The sequence below is a fragment of the Carica papaya genome, chromosome 7, assembly GCF_054855325.1.
Source record: "Carica papaya isolate Zhongbai chromosome 7, ASM5485532v1, whole genome shotgun sequence".
In the NCBI taxonomy this organism is placed as follows: Eukaryota; Viridiplantae; Streptophyta; class Magnoliopsida; order Brassicales; family Caricaceae; genus Carica; species Carica papaya.
The window spans coordinates 21484333-21502952 of NC_142315.1; the positions used below are offsets into that span (position 1 = coordinate 21484333).

The 18620-nt window shown below is 38.0% G+C and overlaps 1 protein-coding gene across 1 annotated transcript; it reads left to right on the forward strand.

Moving 5' to 3' along the window:
• The first annotated feature begins 2788 nt into the window (after nucleotides 1-2788).
• LOC148253052 (uncharacterized) lies at nucleotides 2789-13590 on the forward strand. Its single transcript, XM_088208520.1, has 6 exons — nucleotides 2789-2920; nucleotides 3009-3103; nucleotides 3248-3324; nucleotides 3379-3452; nucleotides 13276-13306; nucleotides 13454-13590. Exons 1-6 carry the CDS (start codon nucleotides 2789-2791, stop codon nucleotides 13588-13590), a joined length of 546 nt encoding a protein of 181 aa, XP_088064646.1.
• The last annotated feature ends 5030 nt before the right edge of the window (nucleotides 13591-18620 follow it).

The following is an 18620-nucleotide window of genomic DNA, read 5'->3' on the forward strand; positions in this document are numbered from 1 at the left end:
TGTGGCCGATTGGGGCCGATGTGTGTGAGTATGGATTGTGTTCCACGAGTTCTAGTTTGGTGATTGCTTGGATAGATGTGGTATGTGCATGTATGTGTGGCTAGTGTGTGCGTGAGTGGCCGAATCAAATATATATATAGATGGTATTTCTAATTGATTGGAATATGGTGATAGGGACGAGGCTGGTGTATATTTTCATTATATGGAGTGTAAAGGTTGACATGGTACCTTGTGTGTGTGGCCATTACAGTTCAGTATAGGTGTACAGGAAACATAAGGGGTGTGTCCTAAAGGTAGTTTGGTGGTGGCACTATTACAGTGTAGAGGTGCACGGTGAGTGAACGTAGTGTAGGGGCTGGTATGAGTGTGGTGTGGTAGTTACTGAGGTGAGTTAAAGAAGTATAGTTACGTGGCGGTAGTGCCGGGTTAGGAGTTCAAATATATTTCCATACTTTATTTTAAAATTTAAATTTATTTTACTAGGTTAGAGTATGCTCACTGTATTTCATTTACAGATATAATAAGGCAGGATTTGGAACTAGAACCCCAAGTAGTGGAACAATAAGTAGAGGAATCAAGTTAACTGGACATTGCCATACCAAACTTACACTAGATATTAATATAAGTTTACTTCCCTATACTAGATATACATTCTATTCCTTGTTGGATCATTTGTCACTCAAATTATTAATTGTAAAGTGGAACTAATAGGATGACTATTGGATTGCATGTATATTGCTTGATTGGATTTGAATGAGATCATGAATATAAATGAATGGGGCACATGTGAAATTGTGAGCTACAGAACACTTAGAGATGTTACAGTTGGTCTCAAAGCAAGTTCCTAGGTCTAAATTATGTGATAGATTGTAGGCACATTTTAGTTCGAATGACTGACGAATGTTATTGTAATGCAGGTAGACAAAGAGAGGGGATGAAGAGAGATAGAGGTTGTCTTAGAAGGGGATCCACCCCAACACCTCAGGATCCACCGACGGCACCATAGGGAGTGCCTTCCTTTCATCAAGTGCCCCTCTCTACCTTTCAAGGACCACCCCCTTATCCACCTACACCACCCATTACTCACCAAAGACCCACTTCTACTCCATCAACACCATAGGTGGGGTAGACAACTAGTCACTAAGATGATTTTAACTGCTTACGTAGAGTGGTCGAAAGCCTGGTAGTAATGATCCGGGAGAGAGAATTTTGAGCAAAGACCTCTCACATCCCACAATATAATGTTACTCAGGGTAGAGTAGACATGAGTAATATTAAGAAGTATTGGAGGCTCAACTCTCTGACATTCAACAGGGGCACCGATCCACTGGCGGCTAAAGACTGGATAAAGGAAACTAAGAAACTATTTCATGTAATAGAAGTGACCCTAGAACAAAAAGTAAAATTAGCTACCTTTATGTTGAAAGGACCGGCAGAGCGATGGTAGAGTTTAAAAGGGGAGCCTTAGTCCCCCCAATAACTTAGGAAGTGTTCTTGAAGGCCTTCAATACATAGTATTTTTCAAATTTTATTAGTAGAAAAAAGTTGAGTTTACAGAACTCTGACAAGGAAAACTATTCGTGGCAGAATATGCAGAAAGATATATTAGCTTGGGACGATTTGCTCTAGAGATTATGATGAATGAGTGGAAGAAGGCTCGGAGGTTTGAAAATGGGTTGAGACCGGAATTGGATCATTAGGTGGCAGTGTTCGCCTTACCCACATATCAAGCAGTGTTGGAGAAGGCACAACTAATAGAGACCAAAACCTAGGGAACAACTAAAGTACAATAGAGGGTTTCCCAGCCATAAACAGATACCACCATAACCTAGTCAGACATAGAAAAGATAGAAAACAGTGCACGATTTAACTCTAGGTCACAAGATAGCCCTGAAGAGTACAGATTGTCCATGTTGTGGCAGGCACCACAGAGATCACCGTGTACTGTGGTTAATCGAGGATGCTACCGATGTGGATTAACTCAACACTTCATGCAAGATTGTCCCCTACCTAGGGAGCCCAATAGACCATTGGTGCAGGGTCGAGTATTCGCCCTACCAGCTCAAGATGTGGAGGCCACTCTAGAAGTGATATAAGGTACACTCTATGTTTCGGGTTTGCCTGCTAGGGTTTTGATTGATCTGGGAGCCACACACTCATTCACTTTATGCATGTTTGCACCTAAATTGAGAGTAGACTCGGTAGTATTAGATTGCATGCTTATAATATCCACTCCCATTAGTGGTGCATTATATACTAATGTAGTATATAACTCATGTAGGGTAGAAGTAGCCGGGAGGAAATTAGAAGCAAATTTGATTCTACTAGACATTAGAGATTTTGATGTAATTTTAGGCATGGATTGGCTCACCACTCATCATGCACATGTAGACTACTTTTGTAAAGAAGTGGCGTTTAGAATTTCGAATGAAGAGCCCTTTGCTATATAAACAAAAGAGGGACGAATTGCACTACAAAAAAAAGGTTGGAGGGTAATAAATAGTTGTATTTTCATTTATTGTTTATACCTCATAATACATGATATACTGATGGGTTTTATGATTGTGGTGTGTGACATTGTGAGTTCATATACAGGCAAAGTAACGTTTTTACTAGTGTGTTTGGTAGGTTAAGAGCGTAAGGGACTCACTCTGCAGGAGATAACGGTAGTACGAAACTTTCTCGTGTATTTCCAGAGGATCTTTCTGGCTTATCACTGGATCAGGAAGTTGAGTTCACCATAGAGTTACAACCGGGAATACAACCTATTTCCAAGGGCCCATAAAGGATGGCGAGATCAAAATCTTTGGAATTGAGTAAGCAATTACAGGATCTGTTGGACAAAAAGTTCATAAGGCCGAGTGTGTCACCGTGGGGAGCATCAGTATTGTTTGTGAAGAAGAAATGGGACTATGCACATGTGCATGGACTACAGAGACTTAAATCAAGTAACCATTAAAAACAAGTATCCACTCCCGAGAATAGATGATCTCCTTGATCAGTTGTAGGGGGCTAGGGTGTTTTCAAAGATAGACTTACGGTCTTGGTATCACCAGCTGAGAGTGATGGCTGAGGACATAGCAAAGACGATGTTTCGCACTAGGTATGGACACTATGAATTCCTTGTTATGTCTTTCAGACTAACAAATGCACCTACACTATTCATGAACTTAATGAATCGAGTGTTTAGACCCCTCTTGAACCGCTATGTGTTAGTGTTTATAGATGATATACTTGTATATTCCAGAGATTCAGAAGAACATGTCAAACATCTAGGAATTGTATTAGAGATCCTTCAAAAAGCCAGGTTGTATGCTAAGTTCAGTAAGTGTGAATTTTGACTAGATCAAATATTATTTTTGGGTCATGTTGTGTCAGGACAGGGAGTATCTGTGGACCCTGTAAAAGTGGAAGCCATAGTAAAGTGGGACAGACCGAGCACTGTGGCAGAGGTTAGGACTTTTTTAGTATTGGCAGGATATTATTGCAGGTGTGTCAAAAGCTTTTTAGTTATTGCAGCACCGCTTACTCGACTGACTAAGAAGAGTGTAAAGTTTTAGTGGGATGATGACTATGAGGCTAGCTTCAATGAACTTAAGCAGAAACTCACTACAGCACTGGTCTGGGGAAGGGGGTTTTGCAGTGTACAATGATGCATTATATTTAAGGTTGGGCTGTGTTCTTATGCAACATGGGAAAGTAATTGCTTACAAGTTTAGATGGTTGAAAGTAAACAAAAGAAATTATCCAACACATGATTTGAAATTGGTGACAGTGATTTATGCCTTAAAACTATAACGACATTATCTGTATGGAGTGAAATTTACACTGATCATAAAAGCTTGCAGTATTTATTCACACAGAGGGAACTGAATATATAACAAAGACGATGGATGGATTTGTTGAAAGACTTTGACTATAAATTTTGATACCATCCAAGAAAAAGTAATGTAGTAGCAGATGCCCTCAGTCGGAAGAGCACCGAGATGTTGGCACATTTTATATTATCTAGATGGGAAGTATGTAAGGTAATGCAACGGTTGAAAAATTCAAGAATAGTGTCAAGGGAAGTATGTAGCTAGCTTGAGAGCTCAGCCAACTTTGATTCAGAGGATTAAGGAGGGATAATTGGTGGATACTGAGTTACAAGTGATCAGAGAAAGGGTTGAACGTGGGGTACCAGCGGAGTATAGTGTACACAATGATGGAATACTCAGGTCTGGAACTCGGATGTGTATTCCAAATGATACCGAACTACGACAGAAAATTCTTAAATAGGTTCACAATACTAGGTTTGTCATGCATCCTAGAAGTACCAAAATTTACCAGAATTTGTAGAGGCATTATTGGTGGACAGGAATGAAACGGGACATTGCAGAGTTTGTGTTAAGGTGTTTAACGTGTCAACAAGTAAAGGTAGAACATCAGAAGCTTGGGGTTGCTATAACCCTTGGCTATACCGGAGTGGAAATGGGAACACATATCTATGGACTTTGTGACTGGGTTGCCAAGGACTTGCAAAAAACATGATAGTATTTGGGTAATTATCGATCACCTAACCAAGTCATCAGATTTCCTAACTATGAAAGTATCAGGCTCAGTTGACCAATTGGCCAGGTTGTATATTAAAGAGATCGTCAAACTATATGAGATTATGATTTTCATTATTTTAGATAGAGACCCCAGATTCACTTTTAAATTTTGACGGAGTTTATAACAAGCGGCGAGTACTAACTTAAACTTTAACACAACTTTTCATCCGCAGACAGATGGGCAAAAGGAAAGAACTATACAAGTACTGGAAGATATATTGAGGGCATGTATTGTAGACATTGGGGGAAATTAGGAAGAGATACAACCTCTAATGGAACTCTCATATAATAATAGTTACCATGCTAACATCAGAATGGCTCTCTATGAGGCTCTATATGGCAGACCCTGCAGGTCACCATTTGTTGGGATGAGGTTGGAAATAAGCAATTACTGGGGCTGACATTTGTAAAGGAGACTACTATAAAGGTGGAGGTAATATGAAGGAATCTACAAGCAGCACAGAGTAGACAAAAGGGGTATGCAAACAACCAATGGCGAGACTTAAATTTTGAGGTACGGGACCATGTATTCTTGAAAGTATCTCCCATGAAGGGCTTGTTGAGATTTGGAAAGAAACGAAAATTAAGCCCTCAGTTTATAGGTCTTGTTGAGGTTCTTAAAAAAGTGCATATGGTGGCATATCGGATCACACTCCCTCCAAGGTATACTGGGGTTCATAATGTATTATATGTGTTGATGTTATGGAAGTATCAACCAGACTCGATGCATATCATACGAGCTGAGTCACTTTTATTTGAAAGGGATCTAACTTACAAAGAAAAACCGATCAGAATCTTAGAGAGACAAGAAAAGAAAATGAGAAGTCGGGTAGTGTCTATGGTGAATGTATTGTGGCAGTATCATAATAAAGAGGAGGCAATTTGGGAACGAGAGGATGAGATTAGAATTAACTATCCGCAGTTATTTAAGGTAATGTGACGAAATTTAAGGGTCCAAATTTCTTTTAGTGGGGGTGTTGTAATATACTGATGGTAGGTGAATGGTGAGAATTAAGGGGGGTAGAATGAAGGGCTGAGATTAGGTGAGAAGTGAAATATAAGTAGAGGTGGGCTGAAAAGAAAAAAAAAAGAAAAGAGAAAAAAAGAAAGAAAAGGAAAAATGGGAGGAGAGATCGGGCTACTAGGGAGAAGGGATATTGAGGAAGTTTGGAAGGAGATTCAAGAGAGGAGTCAAAGAGAGATACGAGTGAAGGTGTTCTACAAACCTAGGGAATGATGGAAGCCAGATGCAAATAAATTCTTAATTTTGGCTTTCGTATGATGATATAATATGAGTTTCCATCTGGTCAAATTTGGTATTTGATTCACGATTCTGACGGCATAGAGCAGCAGAAAATGGTGAATAGAGATTATTTGGTGGTAGAGTGAAAGGAAGAGACCAAGTATGGAGTAGGAGTGTGGAGAATGGTATATTTAGGTTTAGGTTCGGTAAGGGAGAATATGTGTTAGAAAGAGTATGAGGTAGAGATTGTTGGTGAGAGAGGGAATCTACATGAAACTAGAACGGTGATGTGAGTTACCATTTTGAAGTGTTGAGGTGCCAATGTTGGTGCTGTGAATTGGAGGTGCGCCAATATTGGTGATGGTAAAGAGGAAGATTGATGCGCCGATACTGGTGCTATTGAAAATAGGTGTGTGTGTGGCTGACTGAGGGCCAGTGTGTGTGACTGTGCACTGAATGTGCGAGTTCGGGGGAAGTGGGACTATATGTATATGTGTATGATACTAATATTTGTGTGTGGTCAATTGGGGCTGGTGTGTGTGAGTGTGGATTGTGTTCCACAAGTTTTGGTTTGGTGATTGCTTGGATAGATGTGGTATGTGCATGTATGTACGGTTGGTGTGTGTATGAGTGGCCAAACCAAGGCCGGTATATATGTGTGTATATATATGTATAGATGGCATTTCTAGTTGATTGGAATGTGGTGATAGGGACGAGGCTAGTGTATATTTTCACTGTATGGAGTGTGAAGGCTGACGTGGTACCTTGTGTGTGTGACCATTACAGGTTGTTATGGGTGTACAGGAAACATAGGGGATGTGTCCTAGAGGTAGTTTGGTGGTCACATTATTATAGTGTCGAGGTGCAAGGTGAGTGAGCGTAGTAGGGGCTGGTATGAGTGTGGTATGGTAGTTATACTAAGGTGAGTTAAAAAATTATAGTTGTGTGTGCATAGAGGAATAGATGGGTAGAGGTAATGGGATGGTGGTCTTGTCGGATAGGTGTTACTAAAAAGTCATAGGGAGGAGTGAGGGTAGTAGTGTGTTGTGGGTGTAGGGATAGTGTCGGGTTAGGAGTTCAAATAAATTTCCATACTTTGTTTGAAATTCTGAATTTGTTTTACTGGACTAGAGTATGTTCACTGTAAGTCATTTACAGATACAATAAGGCAGGATTCGGAACTAGAACCCCAGGCGGTGGAACAATAAGTAGAGGAATCAAGTTAACTGAACATTGATATACCAAACTTACACCAGATATTCATACAAGTTTATTTCCCTATACTAGACATACATTCTCTTGTTGGATCATTTGTCACTCAAATTATTAATTGTAAAGTGGAACTAATAAGATGACTATTGGATTGCATGTATATTGCTTGATTGGATTTGAATGAGATCATGAATATAAATGAATGGAGCACAGGTGAAATTTGGAGCTACAGAACACCTAGTGGTGTTACATATCAAAATAATATTTCAAAAATACAAAGTAAAATAACACTTATATTGAAATAAAACTTTAGCAAATACGAAAGACAAATTAAACACTTGTAATTTTTATACTGAAAATATATAAAATATTTCAAAACTACGTAGGCTATGAATGCATAATATCCACTTACACATTTATTTATACTAAAAATACGTAAAATATTTCAAAATTATGTAGACTACGAATCCATAATATTTACTTAACTTAAGTCCTTAGCAGTCATAATTTTAATTCCAGTAGAATTCTGCCTTTATTTATGGCATTTTCCTCTCAAAAATCTGACAAAATTTCAAGATAATTTTTGGTCACTTTCTTGACTAAAAAATATTCAATACAATACTAAAAAACTAATCCCAAAAGATCAAAGAGAAACTGAATTTCAAAACTTAGAAAAAAAGCTTACATTTCTAATTATTTATAACTTCCTTTTGATCATGAACATTCTTCCTCTTCTCTTCCTCTTCCTCTACTCTCACAAAATCAGCATAGGTTTCCCAAGATTTTTATCTAAAATCTCAAAATATTTTCAAAAAAATCACACACTTCGTACTCCATCTTCTTCTTTTACCTCTATGTTTCTCATTATTTTTCTCTCATCCAAAATGTCTCTTTCTCTCTTCCCCTATTCCCTATTTATAGGAGTGGGAAGTCACGAGAGAAATGTTATCACTATTCTGTCATACTATTTCATCTAAAAGTTGTCACCTTTCATCATGTCATTTTTCCTAAAATGTTACCACTTTTCACATGCCGTTTTATCTAAAAGGTATTTTCACATGTCATTTCATCTAAAATGTTACTACTTTTCATGTCATTTCATTTTAAAGTTACAATTTTTCACATGTCAATTCATCTAAAAGTTGTCACTTTCTGTTATGTCATTTTATTTAATAATTATCACTTTTCATTATACCACTTTATTTAAAAGGTTCCCACCTTTTTCCATGCCTCTTCATGCTTATTTTATAAAAGCTCGAACCCCACTAGTGGATTCCAAGGATATAATCAAGAAATAGTGGAATAAAACAATATTGAAATTTATAATTTAGTGGAAGTAGTTTAGAGTTTAGGATTATATTCCTTGCACAGTTAACTTAAAATGCCCAATAGGGTTACGACAATGCCCTTGAAAGACTTAAATAAAAAAGAGTAATAAAAAAAATAAATGTGATCCTCCTCTACTCGAAACTAGAGAAGCAGAGAGGCAATCTCCTAGCTAGTTTTCTTGTTGTTCAGGATTCGGATCTTGGTCGTCCTGATCTAAAATGATTAATAATAAAGGGTGAGTTACAGTAGCTCAGTAAGAATTTAACATCTTACCACTGATACGGAAAATCAAAGGGTTGTAGAAATCGTAAAACAACCAATAGAGCTCATTTTTAATAAAGCTCGTTTAATAGAAAACGTTAATTTTTTTAACTCACCTGTAAGTTCTTAAATGTCATTTATTGAGGTAAATATCAGGATAAGAATCTACAACATGCATTCTAAAGACATATAACAATTAACCTTTTATCATTTTCCAGAACTGGATTCCTATCACATTCATCTTTATCATCTTACCTTGCCTACCGATACCACTGGGGGTCCATAGGGGTCCCTACTACACGTGGACACGAGTATTCATTCCATAATCAAACAACTGTCTCTATATCTTGTTCGATAATGGGCACCAAAACACATAATTACTTTAATACCTCATCCGATATGAGCATAATTAAAATAATTCCCACCCTTCTGGTATGGGACTTCTCAGTCCCGTTCGACTGAGAGTAATATCCATAGTAGGGTTTACCCTATGCACTAAGTCCCTACACTCTTTTCCAAGACATCCAGTAAACCTTGTTATTAAACACCATTAATTCATGCATATCTTTTCTTTTATTTACTATTTTGCCTTAATAGATACATATGTCTGTATCCCAATAATACATGAGTAATGAATTCATATTTTAGGGTAAGTACATGAAATAGGCATGCATTATATCGATAGAAATCTATTAAACACACAATTGAATGACAGGACAACATGTATATAAAGGCCTTACCATGTTCGCCGTAGAATTTAGAACAAATACATCAAAGTAATCAGTATAGTGAACAAAATAGCATAACAAACAACTACAGGGATAATTACTGCAATTGAAACTAAAACGGGCATAAACTGACCAGTTACTTGCTCAATTTAATCAATTAGAGGACTGCAGATTAACTAAATTTTTCATTCATTTATTAGTTTAACTTCAACTTTACCGTAATAGGGAAAAGGGGTAAGGGATTTTTACACTGGATCAGTGTCCAAAACATCACCTTTTTCATTATGCTTTCCGACGGTTTTTAATTCCTATATTTCTTGAATTTTTATGCTAAAATTAAAACGTACATCAAAATAGCATGGAAATACACAAAAAATGGCCAAAAGGATAAAAAAAATATCACTGGGGGTCAGTTTTGGGATTCTAGCACGGTGGTGCTGTCGTGCTCCACCGTCGGGTCCTCTTTTTGTGGAAGCTCCTCCTCTCGGTCAGGCCGTTTTTGGCTGGTTCTCGATAAAAATCTGTTTAATTCATGATTAGGAGGTGTCTGTCAGTGGAAAAAGGGGAAAAATCGAGGCTTATGGGTATTTTCTGATATCTAGTGCGACGGTTCAATCGGGCTCTGCCATTTCTTCCTCCCGATTCGTGACTTTTCAGTCACTCTGCAACGAAAATGAGTTATATGGCTAAAGTGCAGGGAAAACAGACTGAACAAAAAGAGGGTACAGCTTACCAAAGCGTTTTTTGATTTATGGTGTGGTGGCTCAGCTAGGCTCCGTCATCTCCTTCCTCGCAGTTCGCGATCATTCTCAGTTCTTCTATAACGAAAACAAGTTATATGGCTAAGGGCAAAGGAACGGGGAAAAACGGGAAAAAAAAAACCACACTCACCGGTGTGTTTTAGGTCTTCGGTGTGGCAGCGCCGGTGGCTGGCTTCTCCTCTGGCCGCCCTTCTTCTTATTCTCTAGTGAGGGGGTGTCGGTTAGGGTTAGGGTTTTGGTTTGGAAGAGAAGTTAAAATACCCCCCCTCCCCTTGATTTGAACCATCCATCCAGGCCCACATAGAGCCTCATCAGCCGCCCGATCATGCTTATTAGGGAAAAAGATCTGGGCCATTCGATCAAAGACATGTGGGTCATCCGATCGCATTTATTCAGGAATTCAATTTGGGTCGTCCATGCACGCAGGAGTGAGCAAGGGTCGTCGGATCATCTAGACATGCGATTCACCTACGTGGCTCTTGCATGGGGCCCGTGCCAATGTGTTCGCCACACGACAGGTTCTAACTTGCCAAGCTACTAACATGGTCGTCTTACGTGGCAACATTTTTTATTTTTGTAATTTGGCCCCTGTTTTAAAATTTTCCTTTCAAATATACTCTCCTTTTGTTTACAGTTTTGTCATATTTTCTAAAATTATTTTCAAATTCATCCAAAATCTATATTTCTTATAAAAATAAAAATAAAAAAAAAACTAAAACTAATTATTATTATTATTATTAAAAAAATCAGATTATGTCATCCCAAGCCTAAATTCCAAGCTCGAGCTATTACATATTCTACCTCCTTCATTCTTATCTATCAATTTTTCATTTGATTCTAAACTAGGTCCTCAACCTTATTATATATTTTCAAAGACATATAAAGGTTAAATTAAATATATCAAACATAAGAAATTAACTTGAAGGTATTTTCAAACTATTACACCTTATGGTGAGTGTTTCACCAACCAATCCAAAGGACTTTATCGGGGTTGTAGGTTGTATCATGATTCCTCCTACTGTAGACATTATGAACTTCAATATTGAGATTATGAGCTCTAAAGTTGTTAGAGCCTTGACATCTTGACCATCACTAAGAATGAATTTGTTTCATCTCCTCCACAATGTCTAAGTCGTAGTAATTAAAATAGTTCTCTAATGTGCAATCCCATTGTGTTAACACTAGTCTTCATGTTCTATTTGATCTAGCACCCTTAAGAAAGAAAGAAAAATTTATCGGTAAATGTCGAGTCAATTAAGTTATTCCATATCTAACATGACATGGTACATTCTCTAATTATGTGAAGAACATCTTGTCTAGCTTTGTTGCAATAAGGGCACTGATAATATTTAGTGATATGACGATGGAGCATTTTGGTATTAACTAGAAGTTTATTTAAAGCAAAGAACCATGGGAAATGTCAAATCTGATTAGGCACAGGAGTCATCTAGAGCACTTTTCAATTATGTCAAGAGCAAGGGTGCCATCTATCTTTTAAATGTTGAAAGTAACTCATCTATGCCATCCATATCGAGTGCTAGTGCTAGTTCCTCCCCCCTCCATTGAAAGAAAAAAAATTCTATTATTTATAAATTTGGATGTAAAAATTAAAAAAATATAACTCAATAATGATCACGTACGATTCATGATTTTAATTTCAAATTTAGAGTAACATTATTTGTAGAAAACTCCATCAAAATTGCTTTGGAAAAACTAAGAATCATATTATTTTAAAATATATACATTAGTTAATTAATTGATTAGATAAACACATAAATCAATTATAACACAGTAGAAAAAAATTTAAATAAGGACACAAAAAAATATAACGAGATTTGATATTCCGGACGAATTGCTTTTAATTTGTTTTGCTTAAATTAAAATAGTATAATAATATATATTATAAATTTAAAAGTTATATAAGATGCATAAATTATATATATTTTTTTTAAAAAGTGTAGAAGTATATAAATAGGCACCAAGAGAGTGTCATTCATGTACATGATATAACTTAGTAATAGTATTTATAACATTTTCAAAAAACTTAAAATTACCGAATAAAAAAAGTTTAACTGCCTATCCTTAATTCTTTTTATCTTACTCCTAAAATAATCAAAAGTTTTACTATTTTGCTCTTTTTATATGACTTAAAAAAATAGTTAAATAGATAATTTTTAAATAATTTTTCTTTTTACACAAGCTCTTCCAAGCTCATAATTCTTCCCTTACCGATCCAGCAATTACACAGTTAATGCCAAGTAGATTATACATTATGGTCTAAAGCTTATAAACCACCAAGCACTAATGGAGAATATAGCTATAATTTCTGCATCTATTTTACATAAATAACATCCATTCATATCAAATTTTCAATAGTTTAGATGTATTCTCTTCCCCTTTCCCATGGAAAAAAAAGGTGATTCTAGGAAGAGCTTGTGTTTTCCAAATCTAGCTGGCAGGAAATCAATCAACCCCATCCCTGTAAAGACCCGAAACTTAAAAGGAAATAACTTCCTAGCACAATTTAGTCCATTTTCCACGGGACCCAGTTCTACCCATGATGGACCTAGGCTATATTGAAAGGTATAAAAGACTAAACTCATCTACCTTTGCAGGGGCATCTTCTTTCGAAGAGGGCGAGTATTGGTTAGCTGAGATAGAGAAGACCCGAAACTTAAAAGGAAATAACTTCCTAGCACAATTTAGTCCATTTTTCACGGGACCCAGTTCTACCCATGATGGACCTAGGCTATATTGAAAGGTATAAAAGACTAAACTCATCTACCTTTGCAGGGGCATCTTCTTTCGAAGAGGGCGAGTATTGGTTAGCTGAGATAGAGAAGACCCGAAACTTAAAAGGAAATAACTTCCTAGCACAATTTAGTCCATTTTCCACGGGACCCAGTTCTACCCATGATGGACCTAGGCTATATTGAAAGGTATAAAAGACTAAACTCATCTACCTTTGCAGGGGCATCTTCTTTCGAAGAGGGCGAGTATTGGTTAGCTGAGATAGAGAAGACCCGAAACTTAAAAGGAAATAACTTCCTAGCACAATTTAGTCCATTTTCCACGGGACCCAGTTCTACCCATGATGGACCTAGGCTATATTGAAAGGTATAAAAGACTAAACTCATCTACCTTTGCAGGGGCATCTTCTTTCGAAGAGGGCGAGTATTGGTTAGCTGAGATAGAGAAGACCCGAAACTTAAAAGGAAATAACTTCCTAGCACAATTTAGTCCATTTTCCACGGGACCCAGTTCTACCCATGATGGACCTAGGCTATATTGAAAGGTATAAAAGACTAAACTCATCTACCTTTGCAGGGGCATCTTCTTTCGAAGAGGGCGAGTATTGGTTAGCTGAGATAGAGAAGACATTCATGACTCTTCGGGTGATTCCTGAACAGAATGTGTTATTTTCCACCTACATGCTCGTGGGAGAGACAGGTCGCTGGTTGTAGCTCAAGTAGGCCACCCTACCTGTTCCAGTCACTTAGGAACAGTTCTTGATGGCCTTCAATGCAGAGTACCTCTTAGAGCACCTTTGGTATTTGAAAAAAATGGAGTTTGCACACCTAGTTCAAGGTAATATAACTGTGTTAGAGAATGCCCAAAATTTCCTAAAGTTGGGTCGGTATTCCCCCGAGAGTATGATGGATGAAGTCATAAAGGCAAGAAAGTTCAAGTGGGGCCTCCATCTTAAGATTATACAACAACTGTACGTATTTGAGCTCAGCACCTACTCAGCCGTTCTGGCCAAGGCACAACCAGTAGAGAGGAGTCTTCGTATCTTCCCTCTAGCAATGGAAAATCTCAAGCTCCTAATTTCACATCGCAAACCAGCACCCACTGTACCGTTTCAGCACAACCAGAGGCCTAGACCAATGATGCAGGCTCCTCCTCATATGCCAGCAACAGGACACGGTAGAACTTGCCAGCACTGTGGCAAAGATCATGGGGACCGACCCTACTATCGTCTCAACAATACCTACTATATATATGAGAGTACCCAACACTATGTGAGAGAGTGCCCACAAAATCAAAATCAGGTCAGACCTCCTATCTAGGGCAAAGCTTACAACCTCATCCAACAGGATACTGAAGCTAACTTGGACGTGATACAGAGTACGTACACTATATGTAATTACCTTACACATGTTTTGATTGATACTGGTGCTTCACATTCGTTTGTCTGACATACTTTTTACAAAAAACTTGAATGTATTACTTGAAAAACTTGATTCTGTGTTTTTTGTGTCTACTCTTGAAAGTAGGACACTAGTAGGGGTGGTTATATACAAAACTTGTATCATAGACATAGCAGATAGAAAACTGACTATAGACCTGATAAAGATAGACACGTGAGACTTTGATGTAATTCTGCGAATGAACTGGTTAGTGGCGTATCATGCCACCATAGATTATTTCCACAAGAAACTTGTATTCAACCCTCCTAATGAAGAGTCATTTACAAGTTAATAAAAGTTTTAAATATTATTCCCTCATGGCAATTTTCTTATTATATAGCGCTTTAACTTGGTTTTCTTCTCTACATTAGGCAAACCTAAGAAAGAAGTTTGCATTCAAGAGATCCCTATAGTCCAAGATTTTTAGAATGTGTTTCTTAATGAACTACCCAGATTGTCAGTGGACAGGAAAGTTGAGTTCACCATAGATCATTAGCCTGACACCTAGCCTATCTTGGTTGCCACTTAACTGTATGAGTCGTGTTGAGATAGAAGAGTTGAGAAAATATATCAATGAATTGCAGGATAGTGAGTTCAACCGACATAGTGTATCTCCTTGGAGTGCTTGAGTCACATTTGCAAAGAAAGGGGATGGGATATTGAGATTATGTATTGACTACAGAGGATTAAACAGAGTCACGATCAAGAACAAGTACCACATCCCCAAAATTGATGACCTTTTTTTACCACTTGCAGGGTGCCTAAGTTTTCTCCAAAATAGACTTGCATTTAGGTTACCATCAGGTAAAGATCAGGGCAGAGAGCATTCCCGAGATAGCCTTCAGAACTCAGTACGGACACTATGAGTTCCTAGTCATGCCTTTTGGGCTAACTAATATGCTGGCTATATTTATGGACTTGATAATAGAATTTTTAGACAATTCATGGATCAGTTCTTTATTGTATTTATCGATGATATCCTAGTCTATTCAAAGAGTATAGAGGAACACGCCCACCACCTAGCTCAAGTTCTATAGGTTCTCAGGGAAAAAATATTTGTGTACAAAATTGAGTAAGTATGGATTTTAGCTCGACCAAACTACCTTCCTAAGGCACATCATATCAAAGGATAAAGTGTCAGTGAACCTTAAGAAAGTTAAGGCAGTACTTGGTTGGAAGAAATTGACTTTGGTTAAATAAATTTGTAACTTTCTAGGAATGACAGGTTATTACCACAGGTTTGTGGAAGGGTTTTCTAGGCTAGTCGCTCCTTTGACTTGACTCACATAGGAGAATGTTAAGTTTGAATGGAACAAGAATTGCGAAATGAGTTTTACAGAACTCAAGAGGCGGTTGACTACTGCACTCACTTTGACTCTACCAAGTGGGACGGATGGAAACACAATGTATAGTGATACCTCCTATATGGGATTAGGTTATGTTCTGATGTAGTATGAGAATGTCATAACCTATGGGTCTAGGAAATTGAAGAGTCATGAAAAGAATTACCCCATTCACAACTTGGAATTGGCCGCCATTATCCACATCCTAAAGACCTGATGCCACTACTTGTAGAGGGAGACTTTTAAGACTTACACATACTATAAGAGCTTGAAGCATATATTCATTCAAAAGGATCTCAACTTGTGTCAGAGGCATTGATAGAGCTCCTCAAAGACTACGATTATAAGATTTTGTATCACCCGAAAAAGGACAATGTTGTAGCTGACGTGCTCAGTAGAAAAAGTGCAAGCATGCTGACAATGGTTTCTAAATACAGGGTAATAGGGGTTGCACAACAAATACGACTTGGGGACTTGAAAAGGGTTACATGCCTGACCCATCTAACAGTCTAATCCAAACTGATTCAAATAATAAAGGAAACTCAATTGACTGATTCCATCCTAACAGCTCTCAAGAAGGAAACAGAACAAGGGGTAAATCTAGAATTCAAGATCTCTGCCGATGGGTTGCTCAAATTTCAGGACAGAGTGTGTGTTTCAGATGACAGTGAACTGAAAAAGGATATCACGACAAAGGCTCATAGCTTAAGATTCACCATACATTATGGAAGTATTAAGATGTATCAAAGTATGCGACCCCAATTTTGGTGGAGCAGAATGAAAAGAGAGAGAACTGATTTTATCTCTAGTGTCTAGTATGTCAATAGGTTAAGGTTGAGCATCAACATCCAGACGAGCTACTTCAACCATTACCGATCCCGAAGCGAAAATGAAAACATATCACTGTGGATTTCGTGACAGGGTTATCTAAGGCACGCTCAGGACATGATACTATTTGAGTAATTGTTGATCGACTCACCAAATCCTCTCATTTCTTGCTTATTAAGATGACCAACCCCTTGGACAAGCTAGCAAGAATCTATATATAGGAGATAGTCAGGTTACATGGAGTCCCGGTGATAGTAGTATCCGACAGAGACCTCAAGTTCACTTCTCAATTTTGGTCTAGTTTTCAGCAAACCATGGGAATGAAACTGTCTCTTAACACCGCATTCCACCCTCAAACCGATGGATAATCAGAGAGGACGATTCGCACACTAAAAGATATCTTCTGAGCTTCTATTCTAGACTTCGGGGGCCATTGGGATGATCACATATCTTTGATAGAGTTCGCCTACAATAATAGCTATTAAACAAGTATCGGCATGACCATATATGAGGCATTATATGATCAACACTGTAGGTCGTCGATCTGCTGAGAAGAGGTGGGCGATAGAAAATTATTTGGTCTGAATTTTGTAGAGGAGACTACAACCAAGATAGTTAAAATTAGGAAGAACATCCAGACAGCTTAAAGCAGACAGAAGAGTTATTCGGACACTCAGAGAAGGGATTTGAAATTTAAGAAAGACGATTGAGTATTTCTTAAGATCACCATTTTCAAGGGAATCAACAGGTTTAGTAAGAGGAAAAAGATTAAATTATCAGTTCATTGGGTCATTTCAAATCTTAAACAGGATTGGTACGTTCGCCTACAGAGTAGCACTACCTCCAGAGCTATCCAGAGTCCATACTGTGTTTCATGTATCTATGCTACGCAAGTACAACCTAGACCCCTCACACATCATGTCCCACAAAACCCTTCACTCTAGAGGGATCTATCATATGATGAGATACCGGTAGGTATTGTGGATCATAAAAAGTAGAGTGCTTTGCAACATAGAGATTTCTTTCGTCAAAGTCTTATTGCAGAATCACACACAGGAAGATGCCACTTGGGAGCTAGAATCAAACTTGAAAGCACAATACCCCCACTTGTTTAACTAAGAGAGGGTGACAAATTTGAGAGACCAAATTTTCTTAAGGGGAGAGAGTTGTAATACCCGAGTACAAAAATCGGCATGGGATGATTTTCTTTATTATTTCATTTATAAAAAAAATTATCATAATTAATTTTATTTATTTTAGTTTAATTTTATTGAATTTTTGAGAAAAAATGAATTAAGGACGATATTAAAAATAATTTTAGGAAAAAGAGTGAAATTTTGAATTCATGGATTATTTTTAAAAGAAAATTTGAAAATAAGGGGTTAAAACGGAAAAAAAAAAAAAATTTGACCACGTGGGATGGCTCGGTCAGCAGTCCCAGCAAACTAGAGCACATTGCATGACAACCTCGCTGACATCGGCACCACGTGGGAAGCCATGCGAGCAATCTGCGTGCCCAGTGATCTAATGGTCCAGATCTAATTTCGTGCACGTGAATGGCCCAGATGCATTCCCTCTTTAGGCACAATCGAATGGTCAGATTCAATCTGATTGTGTGACTCAGATTTATTCGTCGAATAAGATAGATTCAACGGACGAGAGAGGACCACGTATTCTCGAACGAATGACACATATTGACACAAGATGGGTATTTAATGTCGTGTCTTAGGTAACCTTAATCCTAGCCACACCTGCCTTTGCCGAAGAAGAAGAACTAGACGTGGGAGAAAGAGACTGACCACCAACCACCGCCGCACCAGAGTCATCGACGATCGTCAAAGGTAAAAATTTTCCCTCCTTGCTCGGAATTCAATTCCGAGCCTCCATGTGGTCATATCGAAGCAAAATGAACAACAGGTGAGCTGAAAACTGCGGGCAAAACCCGATGGAGCCACCGCGGCTAAAACCCTAAACTCTCTCCGATAATCCCATCCCATTTTTCGTTTCACACAATTCTTTAACTATTGTGTTCACTGTCCTTTTCTGTGTAGGTTAGCCGAAGGAGAAACTCCAGTCGCGAAGGAGAACTGGTGGAGCTACCGAACCTGAAGACCCCTTCACCGGTAGGTTCGA